At 45.9% G+C, this 11,498-nt stretch overlaps 1 protein-coding gene across 1 annotated transcript; it reads left to right on the top strand.

The window, feature by feature from the left end:
* The first annotated feature begins 3,975 nt into the window (after positions 1-3,975).
* LOC307229397 (uncharacterized protein) lies at positions 3,976-11,076 on the top strand. The gene is made up of 11 exons (XM_079999397.1): positions 3,976-4,037; positions 4,403-4,567; positions 4,801-4,872; positions 5,025-6,021; positions 7,133-7,284; positions 7,429-8,042; positions 8,130-8,339; positions 8,513-8,573; positions 8,654-8,775; positions 8,867-9,018; positions 9,206-11,076. The coding sequence occupies exons 1-11, from the start codon at positions 3,987-3,989 to the stop codon at positions 9,304-9,306; spliced, it is 2,697 nt and encodes an 898-aa protein (XP_079855523.1). The 5' UTR covers positions 3,976-3,986; the 3' UTR covers positions 9,307-11,076.
* The last annotated feature ends 422 nt before the right edge of the window (positions 11,077-11,498 follow it).

Consider the following 11,498-nt stretch of genomic DNA (forward strand, 5'->3'; position numbering starts at 1 on the left):
TGTGGGAGTCCTCCGGGTCAAGAGTGAGGGAGTGTGAGGGGCTGAGCGGAGGAGGGAGAATGAGAAAGGAGGTTGGAGAGTTGGGGAGAGGACGTGAACAACAAGGATGCACACACTGCGCAGGCGAACAAGGACACACACACAAACACATGCACGCACACACACACACACACACAAACGTACATACTCAAACAACCCAGAATAAGAGTACAGTGTGGTACTACACCGGCCATGAGGCAATATGTGACTGTATGTACTGTATGTGACAACGAGAGACAATTCTATCCTTTCTCTCTATTTTAGGCCACATTGGATTTCCTCCCAAAATCAGAGTTCAGAGTGGAAAAGGGGGGGGGGGGGGTGTTTGTGTGTGCATGTGTGGCAATGTAATGATGCTGAGGCTGGGTGCTAGATGCTGCAGTAAGGTGACCCACTTACACAGAACACACACACACACACACAGACACACACACGCACGCACACACACAGCTTGAGATGGAGATGCTCTGGCCCCATTTCAGACAGCGAGCGTATTCGGAGATGTGGGAGACGGCGAGAAAGGGGATGAGACAGATGTAGCGGAAGAGGAATAGCAAATTAGGAGAGAAAGACACACTGAGGGTTGGGAAGGCTTGAAGAGGAGGGAAGAGATAAAAAGAAAGGTGGAGATGAGGAGGGAGCGGTTCAGCCGATGTATGGTTATTGACTTTCAGTGGCATTCGTCCAAACAGGGCCCACTCCGCGATTACGCATTGAGGAGCTTATGGGGAAGCGATGAAGCACAGCGGTTCTAAAATTCTTCAACATCCTCAGTTTCCTCTGATCAGAAATGACAGTGTAACAACTTGGTATATTTAGCACAATATAAAAAAAACAGACCTGTCCGAGCCTTTTTCAGGCGCATGTATTAGCAGCAAAAATACAATAAGAACTGTGAGAAATGATGACCAGAACTTTTGGGGAATGTATACAGCATCACCATCTAGTGGGGAAAATCCATCATCACTTGCTCTTTTTGGCTCCTTGGCTTTGAGAAGAATTTTTCTCCATCCACTTATCAACAATCAGCATCACACGTTTGAATTTTCTGATCTTCTCATCTGGTATATTGCCACACATGTGTTGTTGTAGGTTTTATACCGGGCGACGATGAATGTTTCCACGAGGATGGGGTTCATGTAAAACATGTGCCCCGCCCGGAGGTTCAGTGCAAGAAACGCAACCAGAACCACGTCACCTGCACAAAACATGCATCACAAATAAATGCTCACAGCCGATACTGCAGAAAAGATTTGGTAACACCGGCTCCAAAACACGTCGCTTTGCTGATCACCCCAAACACCCACAACCAGCCTGAGCACTTGTTTGTAAAACTGATAATTGACTGCAGCAGGAGAAAAGCAGTTTTACCCGGCGTCTGCAGACAGGCGGTCGGGAAAACCACTTGCTGTTGGTTTTGTGGAGCCCATTATCCATTCCTTTCGCATTTTTCAGGTCGAAGGAGCAAACAGCTTAAGCAGACTGTGCAGAAAGTGTTTGTAACTTAGAGTTGCACCCGGCCAAAGCACTTACACAGTTCCTGGAGGATAAGAAAGGAAAAAAAAAAAAAGCCTCAAAATTCTTGAAAGAGTATCTGTACTTCCCTCTTTCTGTCTGAAATGAATAAGGAGAGATAGCCGTTTGGCCGGACCTGATTTCCAAGTGCCTATGGTTTACTGCAGGGACTCCCTAACTGGGGTCACTGGGGTATCCCTTGGAAGGGGATCCATAACAAATCGTATCGTATTTTTTTAATCAGACATGCAGGCAGTTTATTATAGACACAGAAAGCGTGTACGCCTGCGCGTCTGCTTATTTGTATTTCCACGGCTAAATTCTAACTAAAGACGTTTACAAATGATTCCAAAAGCGGGCTTCCAGAGCAGCGTAGGGCGGGGCAGCGTGCACGGACGACTTAACAACGCAAAACAGGACGGTGGACTTGGTCTCGGCGCCTTTCCGCCTCCTCCATGTTGTTCGTGTTGACGTCAGACACCAGGCGGCGCCGCTGACGTTTACGTTCGCGGCGTGACCCCCTTCGCACCTGACTCGACACCGCTGCGCTTTGAGGAAGACGTGACGCCGCTATTATAACCATTATAAAACAACGTTCTTGAAATGAGCCCGTCCCCCGTGTACACGAGAACGGTCAAACGAAATAACTGAAATTAAAATAAATATATATTTATTATTGGATTGTGAAGGTGCATGCCCCCCCCCCCTGGTTTGTGTATCCTCGGAATTCAAGACAGCGTTATTCTAAACGACACTCGTTACGACCAGTTGCGTGGCGATGCATAACTGACCGCGGGTCGGTTTCCCCAACATCCTGTTCGCGTTGAGGCCGCCGTTGGGGTCCCACGCAGCAAACTGACCCCAGATCAGCCTTCCGCCCGTGGAGCCGGCGACCACGTGCCTCCGCCTGTCAGCGCTCCACGTGCTGCACTCCAAGATGGCGGCGCGGTGGCCGGGGAAAGAGAAGGCTTTAAATGCCGGCAACAGCGAGTTTATGGTCAACAGCGCACTCAACGAGGTACCTATTTGATGGATGTCGAATGCTCTGCTGTGTTAGACGAACCTCGGTGGCTTCCGTGTGCAGTCCGTGTTTTTTTTTGGCCAGCGTGCGGCGGCCACATGTACGCGTAGTGACACGTGGCTAGCAAGCGGCTAGTAGTACTACCACCACGTTGTTAGTTGTGGAGTTGGCCAATGGGTCGTTCTTCCGCCGGGCGCGGACTGGAGTGAATAAACGTTCGACTGTTTTTAATACCGCAACCTTTCGCAGTACGACCCCCAGCTTGATGGGGTACGCGGATCGTGTCCAAAAGCAGCCTTTCCTACTTGGAACACTATGTTCTTACGCGGTGGCGTCAGGCGCAGACGCCGAAGTCGACGCTCTGCCCTCAATTCAACTGTTGTCAGTCGGGATTAACAAAATGAAAAAATAAATAAAAATCGTCGCACGCTTATTATTTTCAGCGGCCAACGTGGTCACGAGTACACGGTGTCCACGTTGTGGGGGAAATGCCACCGGAGCTTTGTTTTAACGCAGATCCGCCCCAAAACATGGTTTCCAAGTCTCTTAGAGCCACACGACAGGATTCGGGCCTGGCAGGATGTTCAGTCGTGCCCCGATTTACTGCCCCACCTTCCTACTTAATGTCTAAAGATGATAAAATAACAATATACAATATCTGCAATATGGTCATACAGGATAAACTACTTAACAATAAAAACCTCTGTAAAACCTCGCCCTTTGTCAAAAGTAGAAAATTGTGCAAGTTGTTATAACAGTGTGTAGTACATATGATATTGATATCTGTTGTGACCTATGACGTTACTGTTATGTGACGTTCAAATTTCCTTGTAAGTTTTCCTTGCATTTGCAGACGTGCTTATCCAAGTCTTGACAAAATGTTTTATATATTAGGTTATATATATATGATGCTTTTTGGTCCAGCATAAAAATGTCTTTGATTAGGACATTTATCCTGCTTTTTAACCCCCAATATTACTGCTTTTGGTAAGAACATGGTCTGTGACACCATTTTTAATAGGTCCTTTGTTAAAAAATGAAACAATTTAAACGTTTAGCCAAGTGTACATTTGATTGGAATATCTATTCTGTATGAATGTGCATTATTCCCATTCATGCTGAGAAGTATCCAGAAGAACACACAGTCATGTCACGTCAGTGTCCTCCCATGTGGACACGCCCAGGGAGAGGCTAACGTCTCCTTACGCTGTCACTGCATGAAACAAATGATCTCAGAGTTGGGTCCGTGATGTGCACAGCTTTGTTACTCTTGAATAATTATGTTTTGCTCTAATCAAGTCGAGTGCATTAAATGCAATGGATGTGTTCTCTATCCCTCTCTTTCGTTCATGAGCAGCTCGACTTGAGCAAAGCCGTCCTGGATGGAGTGATGATAAATACACAGGACTGCATGGACCAGTCTATCCTGTCCATCTTTCAAGATTCAGCTGGTGCAACCGAGGTCAGAACAACATACAGCTTGGTATCATCAGCTCATTTGATCACCACTTAACCCACACAGCGACAAGAAAAGGCAGAAAACACTAACACAGGCCTTTAAGAAAGCAACAGGCCGAGCCAGCTTTGCTGTCAGACTGGGACTGTCATAACAGCAGACATTTCATATCCCCTGGCAATGATAGCCACACACCAGTGCAAGTACATTATTAAAAAAAAAAAATAGTTAGCTATATAATAGTGACAATAATATTAAAGTTATAATAGCAGCCATTTATCTGTTTATCTTGTAAAATGTCAGAATTTTGCATTTCACATTTTCATGCCGTTCGGTGCTTGATGTTGATACAGTTTTTCTCTCGATTCCAGGCTCAAGATAAGAGTGACATTGAGGAAGAGAGTGAGTCGTCTTTGCTGACAGCGCTGACAGAGATACTTGACAGTGTAGAAGATGATGAAGGGACACTGTCTCCCTTTGACACGTTGCCTGACTCTCACCTCCTCACGAACCAGAAACACAGAAACTGTTCTCCGGTAGGTGCACGCATTGTTCATAATAGCATTGATTATTCCTCATGGGTGGTTTTTTTTTTAATACTCATATAGAAACTGTAACCTGTACCTATAATATTGCTTGAAATGTTCCACTTTCCCTAGGATAAATAATATCTAAAAAATGATTTGTATGATGTGTCATAACTCAGACATAATAACATATAACCCTCCCTCAGCATCTATTTCAAGGTCAATTTTCTGTTTCATTTCAGTTACGGAAGCTGTTGGGTGTGGCTGGAGCTCAAACTGTCCAAAACCCAGTGAGCCAATCTGCCTTAAAACAGGTATGAACCCTCACTCTATCCAAGTGTTGTCTACAAATAAAGAGAAGATGTATTCTCATTTTTATGAAGGCCCATGCATTTACCCACAGACTATAACTTTGGCGCTACATACCGTGAGTTGGATTTTAGAAACATTTATTTTTCTCTTTCAGGAGGAAACTATGGCCGACGGACTGGTAAGGTCTCAACTCAAATCGACACATGTGGTCTTCACTCAACCAAGCGATGGGCATGAGAGTTCCAAGAGTAAAGGAGAGGGCAACACCCTGCCACTGGGCGTCAAGAAAGCCAGTCAGAAGTCACTGTGCTCCACAAACTCACTCATACATCAGAGGATGGAGACGGAAATAGAGGTTTTCACCTCAACATCTCTGGTCAACCTTGTGAAGCTCATGCACCCATATTGCCTCCAGCTGTGCCTTGAGGAAGAGGCGACAGGCTGGTCAAGTGTGTCCAGACAAACCGCCTCATCTAAATTGAACGTGGACCACACGTTACCCTGCCTGGGAGAGATTTGGAAATATGAGAAACCCTCAGGAGACAGCGACGAAGAGATAGACGTCGATGTGACTGACGATGAGACCAAGGGAGAGTTGTTAGGAGATGAAAGTAACGGGCAGAAGGTTAAAGCTGAGGGCACGCAGCTAAAGAGTGTGCTGGTGAATGGGAATACATCCAGAAATTGCTCATTGAAGGAGAGGAAAAGGGTGAGCTTTGGCTCGATTCAGGTGGTAAACTTTGACGAGCCTCCAGGAGAGGTGGCCGATCAAAACAAGTTGATGAATGAAGCAAAGAGACAGACAAGTGAAATTGCGCTTTCAGTTCCAACCAAGAGCACCAAGACCCCTGAAGATCCAACTTTGACAGAGCTGGAGTCCCTCACAGCACCACCTTCTCAAACCGGCGGCAACAACGCGGACATTACTGACGCTGCGTTTGCCGTGCTGTCTAAGGGTGAGACCAAACCGAAACCCCTCAGCCTCCAACAGTACAGGCAGCTGCGCCAGAAGAGGCAGCCCCTGGTGGAAAACCAGGGAAATAACACCACCAAGTGGCCCTGTCTTTCTGAAGTGCCCAAAGAGCTGTCTCCCATCCTCTGTTTACAAGGACCAAAGACAACACACCACAATGCAATTACCCTCAGTGACAGTAACTGTAGTAGATCTAAAACTACCAGTCAGCAGACTTTATCATCCCGCGGCACTCTGCCGCCTGGGCCTCACTCGGTGGAGGCTAAACCGTCGAATCCCGCACGTCAAAGCCGCTTGAAGCGCTCAAGGACCGAATCCAAAACAATCTCACCCGTCCCAGTCGTCGCCGTTCCTCAGAGCAGGACGAGCCCAGCCAAGAAACCCATGATGCTGAATAGCGATCCTCCCAATCCGGTTCTACTGCCCCAGCCTGTCGCCAAAACAGACAGGATCAAGCCTGCTTCGTTACTCGCCGCCACCAAGTGTTTCCCGGAGACAAAGCCAAGAGAGGTGCATCACGACGGGAACACTAACCTCAAAACCACTAACCTGCTTCAAGAGATTCCGAAGCGACAAGTTCAAAGAGAGGCACCATCACAAGAGCCAAAGTCCGAATTATTATTACTTAACCACGATCCTGACTCTGAGAACCTTCAGGCAACCAAAAGTGAAGTCTCGAAACGACCATCGAATAACAAACTTCCACTGTCTCAGTCTCAACCGCAGTACCCTACCACAACACAGACTGAACTTATTGAGAAACAACCCTCTCAGGAATCCATCCAGAACTCAACGACAAAAACAGAGCCTTTCCCAAAGATTCCTCAATCCTTAAATCCAGATCTGACACAACATTCGTCGCAACATCCCACTTGGCAAACTGACCCTGTTAACATTCCCACCCCATTGGAGAATGAGCCTACAGGGACACCCCTTTGTTTCCCTTCCTCTGAGGAACTTCAAGCATCCTCTCAAATTGACTTCAGCGAGTCGACCCCGATGGGTGACTCAGGTGCGCTGTTTCCCTTCATCCGTTTATGACGTCTGAATTATTAAAAGCAAAATTCATTTTTTTTCAACAATCTTCTCTTGCCATCACTCTTTCAGGAATAGAAGCCTCTGACCTGACAAGCCTCCTGGAGCAGTTTGAGGAAACACAAGGTGAGTGCTGAGTAACATAGTCTCTGCATTCCTACTACACTGTAGTAGGAATACAGATTATAGTGCCAGGCTCTCTGCAGGTTGCTAGCATGACCAATTGCAAGCGTTTCTCTTTTGTCGTTTTTCAGCCAAAGTAGAGACCAAGTGTGAGCTGCAAGCCACACCAGAGAACATCCCCGGAGGCTGTGTTTCTCCGAACTTCCAGACACACTTGAGCCTGGGCAGAGCTCAAGAGATCCAAGGTCAGGGATCTTTCAGCACCTCAGAGATGCTCGGGAGGGCAAAAGACCTCACAATCCTGCAACCTCATCGAACGGTGGTATCTAAAGGCGTTCCAGAACCTCTTGGCACTGAAATAATTCTCAGCACTCAGGACCGTACTCAAGCTAAACAGCAGCGGACACTTTCTCCTTTGTCACCTCAGAGGAAACAACCGGCAAAACTCAGACTTCCGTCACCCAGAGCCATTCAAATCATAGACCCCCAGCCTCTACCTTTCAAGAAGACGCAGCCCAGCCTCTCCAAGCCTCTCGTGACCCCTGCTTATTCCCGGGTGGCTTCCTGCACGTCCGTGTTCTCTGACCATGACTATTGTATACCTCAGGACCCTTCAGTCAGTGCGACGACGTGTAGAAACCCTCAAACGTCCACTCACATGGATGACTCTTACCTCACAAATAAAACGCAGCCGACTACCCACAACGCGAGTGTTACGACTATCTGCAAAAGCCACGACGCGCCCTGCGCAGCCAACGCCACCTCAAGACTCAGTGACCAAAGGACATGTTCAGAGACAAAGCTTCCCACGGACCCAGACGGTTCCCTGCCCGGACAGGAGTACTGTTCTTCAAATGGTAAAGTCGAGGACACGCCACCGCTATGCATTCTTGCCACTCCTCCCCCCAGCCCTCCCGACCGCGGAAGGGAGAAGACGGTAACGAGGAGATACCAGAGGTCCCATCACTCGAGATCCAGTTCTGCTTCCTCGTCTTCCTCCAGCTGCTCCAGCTCTCCCTCTCCCTCGCCAAAAAGGCAAAGGTAACATTCAGTCCTCCATTTCCCCCCTAACTAGCTCATTATCGTTGCATCGTGCATTAGTCGTCCTCCAACCTGTCTGTTTCACAGGTTCCGTCCCGAGCGTTCAGAAAGCAGCTCCAGTTCGTCATCGGGATCCTGTTCTCGCTCCGTCTCTTGCTCACCTCCGCGGCGATACAGGTTCTCTTACTCCAGGTCACGGTCGAGCAGGTCGAGATCCAGGTCTTGGTCCCAGTCCAGGTCGCGGTCCAGGTCCCCGTCCCCTCAGAGTCGTCAGAGGCGTTGGAGAGATGTTTACAGGTCGGTTGATTTTATTTATTTTTTTCGTTCAAGTAGAAATGTGGAAATGCATGTAGTGTGCCTTTATCTCTCTTACTCCCTGGCTCCATTGAGAGGTACAGCGTGTCAGTTGCTGATATCAGTCTTCTTGTCCGCCCCCCCCCCCCCCACCGTAACCTTTTATCAAACTCAAGCAAAGAGACCAGGAGGCGCAGGAGACAGCAGGAGATCAGGATTCAAAAACTAAAAGCCATCGTGAGTATGAGCGATATTTGAACAGGTTGCGCTGTTTTGGTTACCCCTGATTCGTTGATTAAGTATTTATCCCCGCACAGGATGAGCGCAGGGTGGTGTATGTGGGCCGTATTCGGAGATCTATGAAGCACGACGAGCTGAGGGAACGCTTTTCTCTGTTCGGAGAGGTGGAATGTGTCTCGCTTCACTTCAGGGACAAAATGTGAGTATGCTGGGACGGAACTGTTTATGAAATGCCTTGAGTGTTGTGTTGGCCGTCAACACTCATGTCCCGCATCTCTCGGTGCCCATAGCGACAGCTACGGCTTTGTCACTTTCTACGACATGAAGGACGCTTTTGCAGCCATTGAGAACGGCAGCAAGCTGAGGAGGCCTGATGAGCTGCCGTTTGACATTTGTTTCGGTGGGAGGCGACAGTTCTGCAAGACTCACTACGCTGATCTGGGTGAGATCAAGAGCTTTAGTAGCCAGCATAATAAGCCTGAGAGATCAGCTGAGTAAAGTGTTACGAACCAGAAATGTCACCACCGTGCCACTTTTACCTCATTTAAGTAAATACTTCATAGCAGCCATGTTGAATCTATGTTGATTTAAAAATGACAGTAAACCTGTTCTTTTTCTGTCCTCCTTAGATTCTAGCAGAGATGTAGATTCGTCACCCGCTCATAACAAGTTTGAAGACCTGGACTTTGATTCTTTGCTGAAGCAAGCCCAGAAAGGAATTAAGATGTAGCAGAAAAGTTGTATCCTTAGCACCGTATGTTGGAGGTGCGAAAGAAACGGAGCAACTAAGAGACCTCAGACCTTTGTCTATTCTTTGTAGCGCTCTACTGCATATATGCACTCTTAGACCCTGTTCACACCTGGCATTTAAATGCAACCGGTCCGCTCTAAATACAGGTGGCGACTTCATGAATCATCATGAATTTGATATTCAAGTCTTTCATCAGTTCGTTTTTTTTTATCCGTCCATGCACTTAAAGGGGGCCTATTAATCTCCTTTTCAACAAGTTTATATAGGTCTCTGAGGTCCCCAGAACATGCCTTTTTACTTTTTTGCTTAAAATACCACTCTGGATTATGCATTCTAACCAGTCTAACATGCCTCTAATGTCCTATTCCAGGACGCTCTGTTTAGGCCCCTAGTTCTGTGAGCCGATGGGCTTTGAGCATTACTTCAGGGTTCCGTTGTATCAAGTCAGTAAACTTTCACTGATTTCACCTCATCAGTCCACCAAAATTTCTGAACAAATTTAAAGCAAGAAATAAGCATTCCAGTTGCACAATCTTCAGTCTATTAGTTGTACAAGTTTGTTCAGACTTTCGTGTCCGGGCTCCAAGCTTGTGGGGGACACCGCACCGGGACAGCGAACGCAGGGATTTTTTGTTTCATGTGAACGTCGGAAAATAAAATAAATACATATATGATAAAAACACAATTTTCAATAGTTTTGTGTGGAGAAACGCACAGCGGATCACGCGCCGCAGTCTACAGTCTTAACAACTGTATACTTTCTTTTATTTATTTATTTTTTAGAAAGAAACACACAGCAGAATTACTTTTAAATACATTTCCATTGTCGAGTTTCTTCTCTGACAGGTATTGGTATTAATTCCTCTTTCTTTGAAAAGATTTGTGCTGGTCTTTCAGCCAGCAGAGCACTTCCCAGGGCGCTTGTTATTCTCCAGCCGTGGGTGGAGTTACTCAGATGGAGGGAGGTTCTAATTCTACTGAGGCACCGAGTGACGTAGGAGAGGGCTGCAAATCTGTCGTCCTTTGAAAATAACACAACGCTCTCTTCAGGCCACTTGGAAGGAAAGGGTTATTGGTTACATTGCCAATTTTAAATGTTGTCAGTAAAAATGTTCAGTTTGTGGTCAGTGAAAATGAAAATTTAAGGTTGTGAACTCAGGGGTAGTACGTGTTGATTGCTAAGAAACTGCAAATTGACTCAAAAATAAGCTGATTTAACAATGTCCATCCTACTTTATATTAGGATTGAGACAAAGTCAATTTGATGATTCACAGCCGTATATGAGGACACTTCCAAATAAATGCAGGAAACCTACTCGAGCGGAATGTGGCAGCAATGCCAAAACATTAACTTTAGGTCACTTTAGTTGGAATGCTCGTTGAATTGCCTTTGTGTATGAAACGTCCTCTACAAATAAACTTAGAGTAAGGACAACAGTGCAGTTATTTTCTTATTAAGCTGCGAAAGACAAGTGACTAATTTCAGACATGATCATGGTGTGACTGCAATCCATTTCAGACTCAGATATATAGAATTCAGATATATCCCGATACATGATGCCAGGCCTGAATGGGGTCCCATTTTTATTTTATTTCCTTTTTCACTTCACAATGCATGCAAAAATGTAAATATTTACAAATGTGTTATACAATGAATTGAATTAATTGTTATTGTTCATCATAAGTTTTGTATTTGTATTTTGGGAGGGGTTTAGTGTTTTCCATGATTTGGTATGGAACTTACCAACTTACACATGGGAGTTTTGCAAAAACCTGTTTAATAAACCGTCTATAAACCAAATGTTGTTTGGAGTGAGGTCATGAATACACTGAGAAGAGATGTGAATGAGGGTGCCCTATCATTTGGAAAATCTGACAATGTCTTATTGGATTTAAGAATGGATATGTGATAAATCAGTAGTTTCCTTAAACATTTCTGAAGCTTTCATTGAGGTCTTGTGGATTTCTATAACCTGATTATAGTAGAAATAGTTTTGTTTATGAATAGGATTACTGAGCTTTATTTAAACCTGTGAAAAAGCTGAGCTCATATCCTCATTCACAGAATTACTTGGGAATTGACATTAGAACATTTTGTCACAGCTAAGAGCACAGTGCCATTGGAGAGCCATTAATGTATTATTTGAATATTTGTTGAAAGGTTTTAACTT

Source organism: Zeus faber, assembly GCF_960531495.2.
Source record: "Zeus faber genome assembly, chromosome: 4".
Classification (NCBI taxonomy): Eukaryota; Metazoa; Chordata; class Actinopteri; order Zeiformes; family Zeidae; genus Zeus; species Zeus faber.

Coding starts and splice junctions, on each gene's coding strand:
- LOC307229397 (XM_079999397.1), top strand. CDS start 3,987: ATGGACCAGTCTATCCTGTCCATCTTTCAAGATTCAGCTGGTGCAACC. Junction 8,043..8,129: donor CCCTCGCCAAAAAGGCAAAG/GTAACATTCAGT, acceptor TCTGTTTCACAG/GTTCCGTCCCGAGCGTTCAG. Junction 8,574..8,653: donor TTCAAAAACTAAAAGCCATC/GTGAGTATGAGC, acceptor ATCCCCGCACAG/GATGAGCGCAGGGTGGTGTA.